We start from the raw sequence: 22,752 nt of genomic DNA, 5'->3' as shown, positions 1-22,752 counted from the left end.
GGGATTTTTAAATGTAAATGTTTTTATAATTTAATGTTATTTTTTGCACTAAAACAAAGAAAAAAAAAATTAAGTTGTTGATTCTAGATTTTTTTTTTTGGCTTAGTTCAAGATTCTTTTACTTAAATGAAGATTATTATTATTATTTTTGCTTAATTTAAGATTTTCTTACTTGACTGAAGATTTTTTTTTTTTGGCTTAATTCAAGATTTTTTTTAACTTAATTGAAGATTTTTTTTTGGGCTTAATTCAAGTTTTTTTTTTACTTAATTGAAGATTTTTTTTGCGAAATTTGAGATTTTTTTTTTGGCTTAATTGAAGATTTTTTTTTTTTTACTTAATTGAAGATTTTTTTTTTTTACTTATTTGAAGATTTTTTTTGCTTAATTCAAGATTTTTTGCTAAATTTGAGATTTTTTTTTTTTTGGCTTAATTGAAGATTTTTTTTCTTTTTTTTTACTTAATTGAAGATTTTTTTTTTTGGCTTAATTCAAGATTTTTTCCTTAATTCAAGCTAATTTTTTTTTTTTTTTTTTTTTTGCTTAATTCAATTCAAGACTGTGGAATTGTTGTACTTGGCAAAAACACCCCAGGGGCTGAACTGGACCCTTTGGCGGGCCGGATTTGGCCCCCGGGCCGCATATTTGACACCCCTGTGTTATACTGTGTGAAAACCATGAAATAAAAACTTTTTTCATGCAGCTAATCTGATGTTTTCTCACATTTTAACATACTCAAATACTAGTTATTACTCACTTCATGGAGATAAGATGCAAAAAAAAAAAAACCTTTTTGATTAAGAAAACTGTTAATTACAGTCTAATAATAATGATTAGCAATCGATTTACACTGAAACATGTAACTGCAGATCAGTTTTATCAAGAACAGCAACGTTACAGTAATGGTATGAATTGCAGTGTATTATGGGATGGTGCATAAGCTTCCACTGTGTTGGCTGATATGGAACTAAAACAACAAAACCCATGAATATACAAGAGAACAGCTGTAGAAGAACTGCCCACTGGAGTGAACAGTATGCATGAAAAGGTTAAAATACATTAGAGATCTAGATTAATGAGTTGATTCTGCAGCAGCAGGTTTGTAGGTTTCACAATGACTTCAGAAGGTGAGGACGTTCAGTGGAAATTCTGGTGTCATGGGGTCACAGCGTAATAGATCAATGACAGGAAGTGGAAACGGTGTCTGTGGCGGGTTGGCGTTGTTTCTCAACTGTCGTCTTGCGTGAGAGTTCATCATCCAAACCAGCCTCTGAGACGGACCTCTGCCGTAAACTGTTTTCTGTGAGCGCTTCTGCATGCACCACTTTCACAAAACAGCAGCAGATTTCCTGAAGTCACACAAAAGTCACGCAAAACTCTAAAAAGAAAAAAAAAAATTAGATTACAGATTGTGGGCCGCCTCAAGGAAATGAGCAGGAGGATGTTGAAGGAGCTGTGGTCATGAAAGCACCTCGAGAACACCAAAGGTTCTGGATGATTTTAGTTTTTTCTTTTAATTCTGCTTTTAAAGGGGTCATATTCTGCTAAACCCACTTTTATTAGTCTGTGGTACATTTATTTGTGTATTTGGACCTTAATAGTTCATAAAGTTTGAATTTGAACCCTCCAGGTGCTGCAAAGCTATCTTTATATTCATTTGGGTAAAAATCAAGTGGATTTCTACAACCTGTTTTAATTCCTTCTCAATTTGTGACGTTTTAAAACTAGTAACATTTGCACATATAAGGTCAAGACTTCTGATGAACATTTCTTCGAGTACGACATAATTGTTTATAAGCAGCAGCGGTTGTAGTAAAAACTGAAAATATGTCCAAACTTTGAGCCGATTGCCTAAAATGTTCAGTTGTTGGTTGAACAGGACAGAGCAGCACAGCCAACAACCTGGAGGGGGCGGGGCATGTGCATTTAAAGGGCCAGCGCTCAAAACAACCTTTCTGGTGTCATTACTGAGAAATAGGGTTGAAGATGGACCTGTAGAGTTGAATTAATGAAGAATTCAGACCCAAGCATAGCATTTACAGTTTATGTAGACCACAAGGAAATGTTTTAAAATGCAGAATTCCATTAAAAAAAAAAGCAAAATATCACTCCTCTAAAGCAGTGGTTCAATATCTAATCCCCAGGCCCCCCTCAACCTCAACAACATTGCAACAGTGGTGCAATTATAACTTTTATTGAAAGAAACATCAATATCGTAACATTATTTTTTGCTTTTCCTTGAATACTTTTTTTTTTTTCAAATTAAAAATAACTTAGATTTTTGGTTTAACAATACAAATAAACTCAACAAGACTGCACCCTGAGACAATATTTTTCCATATATGCAATTATCTTACAACTATGACAATAAAGCTACTTTTTTTTTTTAGAACAACAAACAAATTTTGGTAACAAAGATGCACATTTTAACAATATCAGTGGCTGCAATGAGCCTTTTTACATTGCACATCTCAGAACATTAAAGTGCAAACTGTGCAAAAACAGGAAACATTGCACATTTTTCTTTTCCAGTCTAATCCTTGTCCATTCTTCAAACCTAAACTCTTTGTTTAGTCTAGTGACAGATCACCGTGGCAGTAGACTGGTCTGTCAGACATCCCTAAATTGAGTTCAGGGTGCTCCAACGCTAAAACATTAGTTCCACCTGCTACATGTTCTAAGCTAACTTAACTCCACAGTTTGAGAAACACTGTTTTAAAGGAACTTAGAGAGGTATGTTCATGTCATGGTGATATGACAGAGCTATTCTCATCCAACAAACCAGACACAACAGGTCAACACAAGGCTGTCAGAGACTAAGAACAGTTATATAGGAGTTCCTCAGGGATGTGTACTGAAACCTATCCTGTTTAGCTGTACTGTATACCAATGACTACATTACAGCACACTCTAAATATACAATATGATATATTTAATGGTCCCCTTAGTGACCGTGAGTACATTGTATTGTTATTTAACACACAAAAAATACCAGAAATGCCATTCAGTGGTACACAGATGGTCAATGCACATTCCCATTGTAAAAAAAAAACAATAAAACAAACAAAAAAACCCAACTAAAGATTCAATTACTTAAGTTACTTTTAATTTTTAAAATTACACATAGCACAAATCACATAATAAAAACATGTAACATTAGACATCTTCCTCCAGTGGTGTGATTTTGGACCAGAGGCAGAAAATGGAATCATAAGACGTTATCTATCAGGACTATATTTAGGTAATAATACTGATATATCTCCAATGATTGATGACATATGCAAATGATTGCAGAAGAATGGGTTATCCAGCATGCACAACACAGCTATAAAAGCATATGTTAGAAAAACTGTCATAAAACAAGCATCAGAAATCATGGCAGACATGCAAAATCCCTTGTATTTTTAATATGATAATCTGCTATGATAATATAACATTCTGCTCCCTTCAGCAGGAGGAATCAAGGTGCTGAAGTGCACATCATATTACCTGAAGTTGTAGTTTTTTCCAGCCTCCATTAAGCTGTTGAACTCAGTATGAGGATTTGTACATAAGCACTTTCATGAGTTTGTGAATGCACTGTACCGAAGACTAATTTCCCTTCTGGGAATATTTGACTTGGCTTTAATTTTACTACAGAATATGCTAGTAGCTCCTGGCTCCCTGTCGGCCTTTCTATGTGGAGTTTGCCTGACGATCCTGAGTTGGTCTGAGTGTCTTTAATGGCAGCTCACAATTCCGAATGTGCTAATTGCTAATGCTAATGTGTGTGTAGTATTAGAATTGGTAAACTGCAGAGACTGAATTTCCCTAATAATGCAAGTTAACCTTTGACCTTTATTCCACCATGGATTCTTCTTATCAGTCTTTAGTTTATTTGTTTATTTATTTGCACAGACAGATATAAACTAAAACAAATACATGTACATATCTCTCCTGGTAGAGAGTAGGGTATGAAAATGTGCAGGTGAGGTCGAACACCTGAAAGGTTTATAGAATGACCTCACCTTGACCTACTTTTTATTCATTCATTCATTTTCTGAACCCGCTTTATCCTCACTAGGGTCACGGGGGTCGCTTGGAGCCTATCTCAGCTACTTACGGGTGAAGGCGGGGTACACCCTGGACATGTCGCCAGTTCATCGCAGGGCTGAAAATACAGAGACAGTCACTCTCACATTCACACCTATGGGCGATTTAGATTAACCCATTAACCTATTAGTGCATGTCTTTGAAAGGTGGGAGCAAGCCGCAGTACCCGGAGAGAACCCACGCAGACACGGGGAGAACATGCAAACTCCACACAGAAAGGTCCCACCCCCCGTCGACTGGTGTTGGAATCAAACCCAGGACCTTCCTGCTGTGAGGCACGAGTGCTAACCACTGCACCACTGTGTTGTTTTTATTTTAAACAAAATAAAACCGTATCATTTGCATACCTTCATGTCATTTGCATGAGATGAGTCCCATTCCATCAAAGATCTACACAGGTTTTTAACATGCATGCAACTATATCTGAGTCTGAACCCAGTTTAGAAGCAGCTGAAAAAAGCATGCACAGCCCTCAGGACTACTAAAGCTCTTTATCCTCTATAATGAATAGTGCTGCTCAGTGAAATGAGCATTCCTAGGGTTTAAGCCCTTCTGGTGTCCTGGTGTTTCAGAATGATCATTTTGCCGTCAAGACACCAGTTCATTTAAGTTATTCACAAATAAGCTGTCCATAGCTCAACAAAACGCTGCTGTATAAAACAGGAACTAAAAACTGCAGACAAAATAGATTTTCTACTTTTTTGGCTTTTTACAGAGTTTTACTGGTGTTTTATTGAGGTAGAAGAAGCTTTTGGTAACAGTAAAACACCTCATGTACCTAACCTTAAATTTACTCACAGAGGCTTAAAGTACACCAGGAAAGAGACACATTAAGACATAGATTACCAGTATCCTAAGTGCCAGGGTCATGAAATTCCTGTTACATTTTAACCCATAAAGACCCAGTGCTACTTTTGTGTCACTTCCCAAATGAATTTTTCTTTTTATTTAACCTTTCCTAAGTGATTTATCACCATTTATTATAATATTATCCTCTGCATTTGCATTTTTCACTGTAAATCATGCATTTTCCTATATTTAATTTCCTAAACACATATATATGTTTTTAGATATTTATGAAAATTCATAGTAAATTGTAAGTTATATCAAAACAGAAAAAAATGAAGAATAAGTGACTTTTTCAATGAAGATATCAATAACAGAACATAAACCCAGTGTTTCCATCCACTGTCATTGGTCCAACTCCATGGGGTTTACTGGTGAATTAATGTTGTAGAAGATGACAGTGTTTCCACGTTCACTACGGAGCCTCTGAACGTCCAACTGGGTCATATCTGATGAACAGAAAAAGACGACAAACTGTATTTTACACCAATTATTTCCATGTATTAACAGGCTTAATGGATCAACGCATATTAATATTTCAAATCAGTAGATGCTGTTGGTTACCAGTGGATGTTTGGGTTTTTATGGGTTAAACCAGAATGGCTGCCTCTTCTTATCACCGTGGTTATTATTAAAAAACAACCCCCAAATTTTATTGTTTTGTCTGCATTAGCCCCCACCCTGTTGTATGAACCTGCTCTAAAGTCTCACAGGTTGGTTGTTGGCCAAATATCAAGTTTATGTGAAAACTAATTATACAGTTTTAATATCTGTGGCAAATACCTATTTTAACAGGTGACATTAAATGCCTCATCACAGACAAACCCCAACGCCAACATGGTTTGAGTTCCATTGTGATGCATTGTTCTGATGTGCCCAGAAACAGTAGATGCTGTAACAATGGGTTTAGATGGTAGTTTTATCTAATGAAAGCTCATCTTGTGTATTTTCTATAGTTCTTATATAATAGAACAGCTGCTCCTTAAATCAATAAGAGCACAAATGAAAGTGCAAATGGCTGATGATATAATATGTACACAGGGCGTTGTAGGACCGATGCTGTATTGACTCAACTGGGAGTAGACTGTTTATCAAACACTTCTGAAAGTATCACCTGACATTTTGAGGTCTGTTTTATCCGTGTTCCCGATAACCCACTTTTCAGAGGGTATAAAACAGTCTCTCTGTCCTCTGTCACATCCACTGCTTTGTTCACAGACCTTTCATTTCTATCTCCAACACCGAGTCCCTTCAAGCAGCAACCATGACCCAGCTAGAGACCGCCATGGCCATCCTCATGAAGACTTTTGATACGTATGCCGGTGCAGAGGGTAACAAAAACTCCCTGAGCAAAGCCGAGGTCAAGACTTTGCTGGAGAAGGAGTTGCCTGGACTGCTTAAGGTATTGTATACGACTGGAAGAGGAAACCTGTGCTGTTCAGGGTGGTTACACCATTTAATCATGAATAAGATTCTATGATCACAAAAAAATATTCCATGACTGACTTAGCTTTGGTGCAAAAGGCAGACTTCAACTTTGTTCTTTAAATGTGATGTTGTGAAGTGACTCAAGTATTTAAGTGTTTGTGCAAGATTTGATCTGCACTATAATTCATCTAGTTGGCTGTATCAATTAGACTGATACTTCATGGTTTTTGTATGGGAAAAGTAAATATGCAAACATAATAACCGCAAGTTACTTTACTGTAACATTTTTAAAAAAAATACATGTCTAATATAGATTGTAGTTGAAACTTTAATGACCAGTGGACCTTCGTGTTAGTGCAGGTACAGTCGTGGCCAAAAGTGCATAAATGTCTTTGCTTAAATGTGATTTATACATCATTAAATTTCTTTGGAATCTTTATAATACCTCAAATTGTTCTTCAGTGTACCTAAGAAACGCATATATATATATATATATATATATATATATATATACACACACACACACACACACACACACACACACACACTGTTACATACATATACATACTGTTAATGCTGTGTGTGCTGTTCATAGATATAGATACTGTTTTATAGACATATATGCTGTTACACAAATAATATACATATTGTTTTCATAGGTAATACAGACTGTTAATACTGTTAGTACTGTTCACAGATATACACACTGTTACATACATATACATACTGTTTCATATAAACATACTGTCACATGCATATACATGCTGTTACATACATATACATACTGCTACATATAAACATACTGTTACATACATATACATACTGTTACATACATATACATACTGTTACAAATATACATACTGTTACATACATATACATGCTGTTACATATAAACATACTGTTACATACATATACATACTGTTTTCATGATACATGCTGTTAATATTGTTAATATTGTACATACTGTCACATACTGTAAATTAGCATCTATTCATATTTTGTCCATTTTTATTTTTTTTTATTCAAATTAGCTCTATTCTTATGTGACTTTGTAAAATTGTAAAATTGATAATCTATTTTCTTACCTTATTATTAGTTTTTGTAATTTTGTATTCACTCTCTTCTTATTTCTGTAGTCCTGGTGTTTTGTTCATACTGTTGATGGGAGTAACACTCCTAATTTCATTGTACACACAATGACTGTAAAGGCTTTTCTATTCTATTGTTCCAGACACATGCACCTTATTATGGTATTTGATCCCTCAATCTGTGAATATACTCACATTTACAGCACAGATAAACATGCTAATGGCCTGGTGCACAGTTTATTGCTAATTTAACCCTTTGTAGTAACATTACAAGAAGTGATTTTTTAAAAAAAATAAACAACCTGTTTAATACACTGTAACCCATAAAGTTGGAGTCATTTTCTACATATTCCTCATTTTATTACCTCCGCCAAGGAGGTTATGTTTTTGCCAGGGTTTGTTTGTTTGTTTGTTTGTCTGTTTGTCTGTCCGTTAGTGTGCAACATAACTCAAAAAGTTACTGACAGATTTTGATTAAATTTTCAGGGTTTGTTGGAAATGGGATAAGGAAGAAATGATTAAATTTTGGGGGTGATCGGGGGTGGGGGGGCCCACGGGGGGGCCCACGGGGGGGCCCACGGGGGGGCCCATTTCCAACAAACCCTGAAAATTTCATCAAAATCTGTCCATAACTTTTTGAGTTATGTTGCACACTAATGGACAGACAAACAGACAGACAAACAGACAAACAAACCCTGGCAAAAACATAACCTCCTTGGCGTGGGGGGGCCCACGGGGGGCGCCACTGATCAGCCTTGGCGGAGGTCTGCGCTCTCCGAGTGCTTCTAGTTACATACTGAGCCCCAGTTACACTTAATCTATCAAGAATGAATCACATTGTCACAATGACAACCAAAAGTCCTTTTTTGTTGGTGTTTTTAGGCAGCGAAGAACCAAGCAGAGGTGGATAAGCTGCTGAAGAGTCTGGATGTCAACGGTGACGCTGAGGTGGACTTCAGTGAGTTCGTGGTGCTGGTAGCTTCTATAACCTGTGCCTGCCATGACCGCTGTCTCAAGAAGTAAATGGGATGACAGAAGAACGCCAACAATGACATGTAACCCTGTAACTGATGTTTAATGTAATGATTAAATAAAAAGGTTTACCAGACGGAACAGGTTTTGATCATTGTGTGTCAGAGGAAACATGTCCAACAGGTTCCACATGTAGGTGTGATGTAAGGTTATAATACGTGGCAATACAACAATAAACTAGAAAAGCACTCGGAGAGCGCAGATCTCCGCCAAGGCTGATCAGTGGCCCCCCCCGTGGGCCCCCCAATGCCAAGGAGGTTATGTTTTTGCCAGGGTTTGTATGTTTGTTTGTCTGTCTGTTTGTCTGTCTGTTAGTGTGCAACATAACTCAAAAAGTTATGGACAGATTTTGATGAAATTTTCAGGGTTTGTTGGAAATGGGCCCCCCCGTGGGCCCCCCCACCCCCAATCACCCCCAAAATTTAATCATTTCTTCCTTATCCCATTTCCAACAAACCCTGAAAATTTCATCAAAATCTGTCCATAACTTTTAGAGTTATGTTGCACACTAACAGATAGACAAACAGACAAACAAACAAACAAACAAACAAACAAACCCTGGCAAAAACATAACCTCCTTGGCGGAGGTAATAAGAAAACTAACGATATTATTAATGTTATACCAGCAACTACTGAATTAAGTAAATACATGGATGCACTTCCAAATGGCATTTGATGGAGACTTGATCTGTTGAAAACTTGTTTTTTTTTTTTAACAGTGATCCCAAACCACATATCAGATACTATATAAAGAGCCTCTGTCAGCCCAAGTTTGATTTCCATTTTTAACTTCACCACATCTGCTCAAGCAGCAACAACGACCAAGCAAGAGACCAAGCTCAAAGTTTTTTAAATTAATTTTCATCAATAAAGTTAAATATGAAGCTACAAGTATTGAAAGGGACTGTTTATATAAAAGTAACATGAAAATACTGACAGAGAAAAATAAAAATAAATGTTTGCAGTGACAGACTTTTTCATATCAGTTTTTTTTCCTCACATTTTTTTTTTATTCTGTTTCCTTCAAACTTATAAACCAATGCAATATATAAAATAGGAGTAGTACACTTTTTAATTTTATTGTATTTTATTGTATTTTATTTTATTGTAATAAACATATAAATGAACACATGAACAAAATAACACACAGGGCATTTCAAATGTCACAAATTAAAACACAAAAGTACTGATGAAAATGAAAATGCGCATACTTACATAGATCACCATAAACAAATAAGTAAATGAATAAAAGAAAAAAATTTAATAATATAAAAATAAATAAATAGCAAATTAAAAAATATAGATTTTAAAATAAATAAAATAAAACCTATTAAAGGTACAGAGGGTGTGGTACAAAAATAAAAAGATACATATATGTATTGCAATATAAATCAAATCACTACTGATAAGTTAGTTGTGAAGACATCAGAGAGAGAGAAAGAGAGAGAGAGAGAGAAAGAGAGAGATATCATTATCGTTTTATCACCTAGCCCTACATCTTAGTGACAGTAATGAATACTCCAGACTTGCTCCATGAACCGTCTACATATCAGTTCTCCAGGAAAGTGTGACATAGATAGATAGATAGATAGATAGATAGATAGATAGATAGATAGATAGATAGATAGATAGATAGATAGATAGATAGATAGATAGATAGATAGATAGATAGATAGATAGATAGATAGATAGATAGATAGATAGATAGATAGATAGATAGATAGATAGATAGATAGATAGATAGATCGTAGCTAAGAATAAAAGACAAAATGTGTTTTCTGTCTGTCACATAAAAACATAAAAGCATAAAAACATAAAAAAAACCCTGAGGACAGAAGTGTTCCTGAGCTTCTACCTCCTATACACCCCCACCCAGCTTCTCCTCCTCCCATCTCCTCCCACCTCCCCTCCCATACATTTTGTCCAATGTATAAAATCACTAATAAGCATTTGAAAAAATTAACTGAATACTGACTGCATTATACTGTAGTGAACCCTGCAGGAATACTTTAGGTTGAACAGAAAAAAAGTTTTAAGATGGTGCAGCAGCTGGTTACTTCCTGTTTGATACCAACAAGGTGCAAACATGTAGAAGAAACCTGTAAATTATCTAAGTCATATTTTTTTCCTGCTGTTGCACTTGACACTTAATGACCTCCAACCTTTAGAAATGAAAATATTCTTAGAAGCACATGAAAAATGGAAATAGCTGACATCTAAAACAGGGTTTCGTCCCTCAGTTGCGATAACTATCTTAAAGACTCTTGCAAAATCTCAAGCGAGTGGTCAGAGCAGTGGCTTTGTAACATATAAGGCCGCACGAGAAGTATGTCACCGCTTCGCAAACAGCGCTTTGTAAACATCTCAGTGGTCAAAAGTAGATCTATTTATAATGTGAGTGGGTGTTAAAGTCAATGGAAAAACAACCAGCAGACATTCACCACAACAGAGGTACAAACAGAAAGGACATGATGCCTCTGTTCTGGTGTTTAGTTCACTCTACCTTTTGATTAGCTCTTCTTTTAACAAACACTATTAGATTTCAACTTGATTATAAATGTCCCATAATTGGAGAATGAATGGACCAGATTTTTAACGCACTCTGATATTCCAGTTGAAGATGATGTGAATGATATTTGATTTGCATTTGTCTGAAATCAAACTTGCAAACAAAAGCTTTTTGTTCAGCAAAAAAAATATAGATGTAAAAAAAAATTACAAATAAAATAAAAATTATATATATATATATATATATATATATATATATATATATATATATATATATATATATATATATATATATATCATCATTAACTACAGTGTCCATAACAAGTATAGAAATGTGTACATTGTTCTGGGTTATTAACATTACATAACATACCATAACTTAACATAACATATTATAACATAACATAACATAGCATAGCATAGCATAGCATAACATAGCATAGCATAACATAGCATAGCATAGCATAGCATAGCATAACATAACATAGCATAGCATAAAATAACATGACATAGCATAGCATAACATAGCATAGCATAGCATAGCATAACATAACATAGCATAGCATAGCATAACATAGCATAACATAGCATGACATAACATAGCATAGTATAGCATAACATAGCATAACATAACATAGGATAACATGGCATAACATAACATAGCATAACATAACGTAGCATAACATAACATAGCATAACGCAACATAGCATAACATAACATAACATAGCATAGCATAGTGTAGCATAACATAGCATAGCATAGGATAGCATAACATAACATAACATAGCACAACATAGCATAGAATAACATAACATAGCAAGCATAGCATAACATAACATAGCATAGCATACATAGCATAGCATAGCATAACATAACATTAGCATAGCATTGCATAACATAACATAATATAGCATAGCATAGCATAGCATAGCACAACATAACATAACATATAATTTTATCCTTAAGTTAAATTTTTACATTTTTATTTATTCAGTGTTGGAAAACGAAATCTATACATATTAAGAATTTGGATTTTTCTCTGATGTGTTTAATGTGTGTATTTCTTTACTGTTTTTATAAGCAACTTTTTATTTCTCTTTTCACAAATAATACTCATATCTACGGAGCCCGGGAAGGGACATGAAGAGAAAAAAATTTATTGCGTTATAACGCAATAGTTCAAAAGTATTGCGTTATAATGCAATAGTTTTTGCGTTATAATGCAAAAGTATTGCGTTTAAACGCAAAAGTATTGCGTTATAACGCAATAGTTTTTGCATTGGGATCTGCATTCGGGATCGGACAGGTCGTCAGGTCAGACACACCTGTACCTGCAGTCCTGTGCCCTATGCATGTGTAGTTCAGATGACCATAACTCTGTCATTATTTGTCCGATCAGAAAAATTCCACCGGTTTCTGAAACCTGAGACTCTGTGCTTTATGGACAATCTCGGGTCAGTGCGAAAATTTCACGGGCACCTGTCCTAGAAGACGCAAAATAAGCCATTCGGTGACTGGGAACGCACACAGCAGAGCGGATTCATGGAGCGAAGAACCGGAGCGCATAACAGAGTGGATAACGGATTAGATCTAGTTTTGGAAAATGTAGGCAAGACGGATATCCCAAGTCCCATGACCCCCCTGGAGGTTTACGGATGGATTTGTGACCGAAGGAGCGACTGATGGAGCAACATCTGAAGAAGAAAGGTAAAGTTCACCCAGTTCCATTTAGTGGATTTTCTACATGACTGAAGCACTGTCTGCTTTTTTCTATGGAGTTTTTACTTGTTTCACTTTAGTATATGTGTAAACTGACGCTTATACTGCATCGTGGTTTTATAGAATAAAGTACGAACCGTGTAGAGTATGTGTTAGTTTGGAGTATGTAGGACTTTCTGTGCGTAAAAGTGCGCATGACGCTCTCCAAAATAAGAGCGCATACGCTGATGTTTGGTGACTTTTTTTCTTCAATAGTACAATTTGACCTTGTTTTGTTTGTCTAATACATTGTTCTATGTGTGTTATTTTTCCATGTGTCCACCGGTAGTTACATTCAAGGATGAAGAGAGAGAAGTCACGGTGATGCGCAAAGGCTCTGGTGATGAGAGCAGAGACTGAAGACAGTCCACACACAGATGAAGGACGGAGGAAGAGCCTGATGATGATCAGTCCAAATCCCACAGACATTCAACACATCCACAGGAGGACGGACTTTTGGTTTCAACAGACTATTTTCCATGTGCAGACTGTGCCATAGGAGCACTGCCTGGATCAGAGCTGTGAACTGACACAACTGTTTCTGCAGAACCACGAACATGAAGGCACTCTGCAGACACAGAACGGACAAATGCCCTGTGTGTGTGTGTGTGTGTGTGTGTGTGTATGTGTGTGTGTGTGGGGGACACACCTGTAGAGTTTGGATTTTTACCCTGTTTTTGCACAATAAAAGGCAAATACTCACACAGCTTGTTTTAAACAGTTTTTATACTTTTAAAGTTCATATTTAACTTTCAAATGTTGTATCCATGTCTAATTTCAGTGTTTTTCTGCTAAAACTAAAAAAAAAACAAAACAAAAAAAAAACTAATTCCGTTTTTGTGTTTTTTGTCATTTTAAATTGTTATTACAGTATTAAAACAAATAGTGATTGCAATATTGAACGTTCGAAGTGGTCTGCAAAAATTGACAAAACGACTCAAAGCATATTTTCCGACCTTTTTATGATCAAAATAAGAAAACCAGTCCAGGTGGACCATCTGAGGCTCAGGAGTATAAAGGATTTTAATACAATGCGCACATCCTCCTTCTCATGCGCAGATCATTCACACTTGGCGCACATACATCTGTATCCATGAAGCTGCACACAGACGTGAAGCTGGGCAAATAGGAATTTAATTCAAAAACCGTTGGAATTTTTCCGATCGGACTAATAATGAAAGAGTTATGGTCATACTACACAGGACAGGGGGGCGTGTCAGACCTGGCACGGTCGGACCCGAACTGGATTACAATGTATTATGTACGGACCTCAATCAAGAGAGAGCCAATATGATTGCGTTATAACGCAAAAGTATTGCGTTATATCGCAATAGTTTTTGCGTTATAACGCAATAGTTTTTGCGTTATAACGCAATACTTTTGCGTTATAACGCAATAATTTTTATTTTTTGCATGTCCCCTCCCGGGCTCCGTACATATCATTGCTGAACATCAGTAAAACTCCTCAGTTCACAATACATGTTAAAATCACTGATTCATGTGAGTATGATTAATTATGATTAAATTCAGAGAAAGAACACACTGAGAAAGTTTAATGATTGAAGCAACACAAAACTGATATTCTTCTCTCCTTATCTTCTCCTTCTGAAGAATTCTGAAAAAAAAAAAAAATGCTTCTAAATGTCAAATTTCTTTTAATTCACTCACTTTTTTTTTTGCAATTGAAATGCATACAGAACATATTGGTAGATTTAAAATGTTTAATAGAAACAGTAAAGATTTGTTTGATGCATTTAATGGATGTTTATCTTTACTTCTTTTATGATACTTGTAATCACCCATTTATTTCTCTGTCAACTAAAATACTCATATTATTACTGAACACAACAGTAAAACTCCTCATTTATACATGAGTTAAATTATTTTACAATAGCAGATTAAAAGAAAGGAGAGGCTGGGAAAGGGTTAAAGTGATTAAAACATTACACTCTCTCTCTCTCTCTTTTTGCGCTCTGTCTCCATCATATTCTCTGAGTTTTGTTGAGAAAAATGTCTGTTTTTCCATTTTGTTAAACTGCTCATCTGTAAAGCAGCATCACCCTCTGTTGGTCAATAAGAGGAATATAAATGCTCACTGTACTTAGTAGTTCCATCCAAGTACTTACCAGGCTAGACCCTGTTTTGTTTCTGAGCCCAGGCTGGATCAGAAGTGTTATGGTATGGCCATAAGTGACAAACCCTGGCCTGTCATATTCACCCTCTGTATAGCTTCTATCACACCGCCCTTCAGAAACAGAATATACACACAAACAGTGGCAACAAACTACTATTTACAGCTTAATTCCACTATTTTAAGAATTCATCTCCAGTTTATGTGGTCATCTTGACTGTTTTAAAAATTATTAATATCACCCTGTGTGTCTGTTTTTACTTCAATACTGTGTGATTTAAATATCATATATTCTCATGAATTTTTTTTTTTTTTTTTTTGGCAAAGATTCTGGAAAATATGGCTGAAGATGAAAAAAATTAAGTCCACAACCCAAACCAGTGTAAATGCCCCCAAAAGCACTGCATTTCAAAGGACTTTGTGTTTCATTTTGTTCTATTTTGTAGCTTCCTGTAAAGAACGGATGTTTAATTTTGAAAAGCCGCTTATGCATGTAGCTAATGTTTTTAGCTACATGCTAATTGACCCCAAAGTCGTGAAAAACAGTAAAAAATGGGTGGAAAATGTAGGGGGAGAGAAATTAAACAACAATAAATGTGGAGAGAAAGTGTAAATGAGTTAAGTATCAGTTTGATGAGAAAATTATTGTTTTTTGATACTTTTCTCATAATGATAATTTTAACACAATCAACCTATTCATTCTCCTTGATAAATTTCATATCTATCTATCTATCTATCTATCTATCTATCTATCTATCTATCTATCTATCTATCTATCTATCTATCTATCTATCTATCTATCTATCTATCTATCTATCTATCTATCTATCTATCTATCTATCTATCTATCTATCTATCTATCTATCTATCTATCTATCTATCTATCTATAAAGCTAAAATGTCCAAAACATCCTCATCATTTCAACTATTTTTAATAGACCTGAAAATTTATTTTGAGTCTCTAAAACATATTGAATAATAATAATACTAATACTAATACTAATAATAATAATAATAATAATAATAATAATAATAATAATAATAATAATAATAATAATAAAGTGTTTATCAGCTCTTCAGTTTTGGTATAATTACCTTGAGTAAATTTGTCTGCCACTTTACATTGTTATATTTTTCTCTCCTTTTTTTAAACCATATTTGTTTTTACTTATTATTAGATCTTCATCTTTATTCTTTTTAATTTATTAAATTATCTATATCTTGTCTTTTTTGTTTAATTAATCAATTTACTCCTGTAGTTTCTATGTATTCTTATTTATTAGATTACGATTATTGTGTCTTGAAATGTCTGATATTTTGTATATTCTTGTTGTATTCACATTTTTTGTATATTCTATTGTTGAATAATAAATGCATTCTTCAATTAAAAAAAACGAAGGCAGCGAATAAGGAGTCAACTTCAGCTGACAAATGGAAACAAAGTAAATTACAACGTGCATTAGCTGAGTTGCTAATTCCCCTCTAAAAGCGTTCAAAGTATTTTGTTTGTGTTTGTTTTGATTTTATTCAGCTCTTAGGTTAGTCTGTGATTGTCCATGATTAAACCTGTGAAATAAACAAGAGACGATCAGTTCAGGCTCATTTTTCTTCAGCTGGAAGCTACAACAAGACAATCAAAAAGGTAAAAAACAAACAAACAAACAAACAACTAAATACTGGAACTTCCAAACCTACACCTTTTCAAACCACATTGTTTTATTTATTTTTCTTTTTTGAGCAATGTAACAGTACATACAAAGAAGCGGAATTACAGTGCATACATTATATATTGCCTTTTATATTAACATTATTTTTTTTTAGTGAATATACAGTATTCATAAAGCAGGTTTTGTTTAAGTTTTGGGAGGAAAATTAACTAAAATATATCCAGCACACGAGGAATGTTATGAAACGCTGACAATGGTTTGATCAGAAGTATCAGGTTCCAGCTGATCCAGGTCCGTCGTACTTTGAGTCTGTACAGTAGGTCAGGTCAACAGTGTGTCTTCCAAGTAGCACACTTTCTCCAGCTGGGTCACTTGTGTAATTACACACTGCTTATGCTGCCCTCTGGTGGCACATTTATTTCCCTTAACATAAACCTGAAATTAAAATCTCTATTTACTCAACTCACAGTGCAGTATTAACATCCTTTTGTCTATCACAGTAGAATCGGTTTCCTTCTGCTGGGACTGCAGGTGGACTGGACGCTGCATCCCCGTCCCAGGCCTCTCACTGCGCTGTTTGTGAAATGTGGCCGGCCTCTAATCGGCTTGGAAGGTCATTAAGCTCAGACTCTCCTCTCTCCACTTCCTCTCACTCTCTGTCCAGGGCATTATAGAGGCTTATGTGGATTAGGTGTCCAGAATGGAGGAGGATGTGGCTCCGGAGTCAGGAGATACAGGTGGGAAGGAAAAATATGGTGTAAAGAGCCTATTAAAATATGGAGAACTTACATTTCCTTCAGTCATATTTTATTGCATTGTTTTTCAACCTTGGGGTCGGGACCCCACGTGTGGTCGCCTGGAATTCAAATGGGGTTGCCGGAAATTTCTAGCAATTCATAAACAATAAAAAAATGTGCTAATAAAAATATATGGTGAGTTGAGAGAGACAATCACAATACATAAAAGACAAACTCTGAAGCTGAAACTGAAGCACTGTAGTACTGTTTGAATGAATGAATGAATGAATTTATTTTTGGTTTTACATCAATCATTATACTCAGTACATCAATCATAATAAACATAAAAAACAAAAAAGGAATAGCAAAAGCTTATTTTTTTTGCCTATCCTTTTCAACTAAAACACTGCTTACATCAACTTAAATGTGTACAGCATCGAGCATTCACACCATAATAATAAAAAAAAACCCACATCTACCATCTCAATTCAATATTTCTGAATAATTTAAACTTAAAGTACTCTTTTTTTTTTTTTTTTTTAAACTTTGCCAAAGGAGTGGATAACTTAAGTGCATCATAAGGTCCACTCCATAATTTCACACCCACAATCCCAATTCATCTAGACTTCACATCTGCCCGACATCTTTCATATGTAGAGTCTGGTTTCGACCAACTCGATATGTAAAGTGTCATGAGATAACTTTTGTTATAATTTGGTGCTATATAAAGAAATTTGATTTGATGATTTTGATATGTAGTCAATTAAAAATTTTTTTTGCACGAACTTTCCATATTTAGCATAAAGCTTACACACTGATTGGTTTCTTGGTCAGTTTCAGCCCATGAAGGTGTCAGCTAACGCAAAAAAAAAACAAAGACTGAGTTTTTAACAAGACATGGACCCTTAACCCTTTCATGCATGAATTATGAGAACCTTAGTCAAGATTTTTTTTCCCCGAGTATTTTTATTCCTCTTTAGGCATGAAAAAAACAATGTGATTGAAATTTTTTAAATTAACCTATTTTTCATGGAGTTACAAAAATATCCACTCATTTGGACACCATGTGTTTAAGTTTTGAGGCAAAGAAACATGGATTTAAAACTCATCATCAGAAAGTGAAACTATGTGAAAACTATGAAATAAATACTTTTTTTCTTGCAGCTAATCTGATGTCTTCTCACATTTTAACACACTCTAATACTAGTTATTACTCACTTCATGGAGATAATATGCAAAAAAAAAACAACAACTTTTTGTGTAAGAAAACTGTTAATTACAGTCTAATAACAATTAGTCATTGATTTACACTCAAACATGTTACTGGGTCAAAACACAGTAAAGTCCCATCAGAGAACAGACTTTAATTGATTGCCATTCCAACATTAATTTCACTATAAAGTAGCTCCTTGTTTTGGATAATCCCTTATGGTTCAACTAAAGCAAAAATTAATTTAAAAGTAAAAATGTGGGTCATTTAGCAACACTAATCTGTCAAATTGTCTCTAAAATGTCCTGTCAGAGAGATTTCGAATACTGTGTTTTGACCCTAGTGCAGATCAGGTTTATCAAAAACAGGAAAGCCTCCACTGTGTTGGCTGATATACAAATAAAACAACAAAACCCATGAATATAGAAGAGAACAGCTGGAGAGTAGCTGTCCACTGTAGTGACCACTATGCATGAAAGGGTTAAATATTTCCTCACTGAAATCAGAGGTAAAGAAAAAAAAAAAAAAGAACTGAGTTATGCAAACAAAGCTGGATGCATTTACTGTTTTTCATGTAAAGTTAATGTGGAGCTGGTTTTGAACATCTTTGAAAATGTTTGTGAATATTCATTACATAGTTGTATTCTGTGCTCCACATTTTCATTGTATCATTACATTGTTTCATTTACTCTTTTTATAGGAATATATATTGAGCAGAGCTGCAAGTGTTTTGGTCCAGCCCTTAATAACTGTTGAAGTTTCTCATGTGGTCCCATAAGAAAATAAATTGCCCATCCCTGGTGTATAGCCAATAGGCACTTGTTTTTGTAAGTAACTTTAATCTTGCACTGTCACTAGAGTTTGGATCTGCTTCACTTTCACAAGGAATTCAATAAATGACAGTCAGAGCTGAAGTCCTGCTCTACGTGTTCTCCTCCAAATGTGTCTTAGGCCACTTTTACAACAAGTATTTTATTGAGCTTCCACTTAAAATGTATAGATTTTGTGTGTATCCAACATCAAAGAGGTAGAATACTTAACCCTATGACGGCAAATGTATCATATTTGATACATGAGTTTTGAAGCCCTCTACATAATCAGTGTGATTTTTTTTCTTGAAAAACCTAATGTATATAATTAGATACATGCAATACACAGATAATCCACCAGGGGGGAGGGATTCGTTCATCAGAGGCCTTTCCAGTGACACTACAAGACTGTCATTAATGAGGAAAGAGGCAGAACTTTGCCAGTTTTGAAAAGGAATTACCAATCTGTTATTATGTTTTGTTTGTTCAAAAATAATAATATTTGAGCATTGAGACCCGGTATATCAAATATGATACAAAGCTGAAACTCATACATGGAAATTAATATTTGGGAAAAAAAAAAAAAGGGTTGTTCAGAAGGACCAATAAAGACTCCAGCTTCAAAGAACTGGAAATTTTCTGTCAGATTTAATGGTTCAGACTTTACAGGGTTAAACAAGCCACATAGCATTGGGATTAGACTTAGCAAAATGATATACAGTAAAACCCAGGCTAAAGTTAAAATACCACTCTTGTGAATTGAGTTGCATTTGAGGCAGGAAGTTTACAACAAATCACAGTAATGAACCGGACAACAAACACACAGTTTACTGTTTTCCTCACAGATACGCTCTCTAAATAAGATTACGCTCAGATCAGATATTCAGATGTGACTCATATTAGTTTTAGTTTTGTTTTTACAACTATTAAAGGCCAAGAACACATGGAATCTAATCTTTTCAGTCCTTATCTGTGCTCCTTCTCTATTGCTCAGATCTGCTTTGTTGTTTGGTTGTTTACATTTTTCTAAAAATATGAAAAACATCGCATTCACCTTTGCATAGTTCACTATCACATGTACAAAAGCAGTGGAAGTTAAATCAAGTTATCATTGTGCACTGTGTTTCACTGTTATATGGGATATGTTTGGTTTCATATTACTGCTGCTTTGACAGAGCCATATGTTGTTTTCTACATTTAAATTTTCCTAAATGAACTAAAAATATCATTCGAGTGTTAAGAATAAAGAATTGTAAAAGGTTTTAGTGCTTTCTGTGTTACAGTATATATGAACTAAATTATTCACAGTTATGGGCCGATGTATCAGTGTAAATGTATGTGACCACTAGACGGAGTAGTGAGGCATTCTTCAGAGTGACTCACTACTCCCTCTAGTGGTCACAAAAATCCCTCAGACCGTCAGTATAAATATATTCAGTTCATATCTTTGCAATCCAATACATTGACATCTTTAGCAGAAGTTCAAAGCTCTTCATTTTAAACACTTTAATGATAATTTTAGGACATTTTTCAATATATAAAAGTAAAAATACTGCATAAAATATTTACATATATTTCTGAGAAAAAACATATATTTTTCCATAGAGATTGCATTATCTTTGAACAATGTTAAAATATCAAAAATTTATGGGAAGGAATGCTTCTAGGACCAAAAGAGAGTTCGTTTTTTAGGTGCTCTTTGGGAAAAGGGATTCATAAAGTAGATAACAAACTGGAAGAAAACTCCAAGGCACTCTCTTTAAACATTAAAATGCCTTTATTACCATGGCATACTCATATCTAGACCTTAAAACACACTTCTACGCATTTCGGCTTCAAGCCTTCATCAGGAAGTCAAAATGAGTCAAAATATTAAAATATCAGTCGGGAAATAGTATTAGGTTATTAGCCATGTTTTTGAGATCACATTTCATGACATTTTTGATTAACTTAAGCATAAATTTGATTCTATTTTCAGATAATGAAAATATTATTAGGCGCTACATGGAAATAAAATCATGTCGGAGGGGCAAAAGCCTCTCCGTCCTGTACTTTTCAGTCTTAAACCATGTGTCTGTGTATTTGTGGTCAGAGGTTTACACTAAGCACTAACACAGGTCCATGTGAAGACGTAGACTAGTTATGAATACCTCGATTTGTTTTAAAGCCACACATCTCTGGTCATATGAGCTGCCACAGTGTCCAGCTGGTCTCGTGGCCCGACTTCCAGCAGCAGAAGTAGAATAAACACACTACTGCTCTTTGTCTCTCAGCTTTAACCCGATGTCTTTCTACTCTTGCTCGGCATCATGGGATGTCACTGGGTTTAACGGTGGGATATGTATAAACTGCATGACTCCTAGGTTGTTTAAATATCGATCAAGCCAACTTTTATCTTGTGATGCTGTGTCACTTATGTAGTTGTACACAAAATGCTGAAATGGGACTTGTAGATTTTGATTAAGAGGAAAATGGGTGAAATAAATAATACTGGGGACATTAAAGTGAGTGTAGAGCTAGCATTTTTATTTGAATTTTAATGAGTATGATATATAGAGTTTAGAGCTGTACAATTTATTACCACCAGCAGTGGACATGGCATTTCTCGTGTGTATTTTATATAAAAACTGAAGTTAAATCAATTTCTCTATTGAAACGCCTCTATATTCATAACCAATATTTTTTTTGCACATCCACATCAGTTTACTGCTTTAAAGACCATTTTGAGATAATCTAAAAGAGCTATGTGTAGTATCTCTACTTTCAAATATTTAAAAAAATTATGGTAGAGATCCAGATATTCTTTAGGCCAGGGGTGGGGGGGCACAAGCACATGGGGGGGTCCCACATGGCTCCATACATTGACCAGTTTTATTCTCCCTTTACATAAACAACCTATTGAATACATGCAAAAATATTCACATACAAATGTACGCAGATGACACAGTAATATATACAAATGCAAAAAACATCCAAGAAACCAGACGAATTCCTACATCAGCAATGACCCATGTCCAGGATTGGCTCACATAATCTTATCTTCTTTTAAACACCCAAAAAAACTGTATTTATAATGTTCTCCAAACAGCCAGAAAAGATCACACCCTCCAATGTGTTTTTCAGAGGGGAGGAGCTTGAGTAAGAGACTTCAAGTACCTCAGGGTTAATCTTGACTTCCTCTCACTTTCAAAATTCATGTTAAAAAGATCTCTAAAAATAATCAAATACAGTACTCACAATTTCAGACAAATCAGGCCACCTCAGACAACAAAGGTGGCAAGAATGTTTTTACTAGTTTGATTTAATCATATATTGAAATACTGTTTTACCAGTTAGTCTTTCACTGGTGAAACCACACTCAAATGCATAGAATCATACAAAAGGGCATAAAACAATTTTCTACAGTTGTCTGCAAGCTTTGGCATATTTACACCTGTATTTTATAT

The 22,752-nt window shown here is 34.9% G+C and overlaps 1 protein-coding gene across 1 annotated transcript; it reads left to right on the top strand.

Moving 5' to 3' along the window:
• Nucleotides 1-6,086: 6,086 nt before the first annotated feature.
• Nucleotides 6,087-8,566, top strand: LOC115438908 (protein S100-P-like). Its single transcript, XM_030162798.1, has 2 exons — nucleotides 6,087-6,339; nucleotides 8,336-8,566. Exons 1-2 carry the CDS (start codon nucleotides 6,202-6,204, stop codon nucleotides 8,474-8,476), a joined length of 279 nt encoding a protein of 92 aa, XP_030018658.1. The 5' UTR covers nucleotides 6,087-6,201; the 3' UTR covers nucleotides 8,477-8,566.
• The last annotated feature ends 14,186 nt before the right edge of the window (nucleotides 8,567-22,752 follow it).

The sequence above is a fragment of the Sphaeramia orbicularis genome, chromosome 18 (assembly GCF_902148855.1).
Source record: "Sphaeramia orbicularis chromosome 18, fSphaOr1.1, whole genome shotgun sequence".
NCBI lineage: Eukaryota > Metazoa > Chordata > Actinopteri > Kurtiformes > Apogonidae > Sphaeramia > Sphaeramia orbicularis.
This window is presented reverse-complemented; position numbering and strand designations above follow the sequence as displayed.

What these genes read in the sequence shown, in the direction of transcription:
- LOC115438908 (XM_030162798.1), top strand. Translation starts at nt 6,202, where the DNA reads ATGACCCAGCTAGAGACCGCCATGGCCATCCTCATGAAGACTTTTGAT. An exon ending in AGTTGCCTGGACTGCTTAAG is followed by an intron (nt 6,340 to 8,335) that starts GTATTGTATACG and finishes TGGTGTTTTTAG; the next exon opens with GCAGCGAAGAACCAAGCAGA.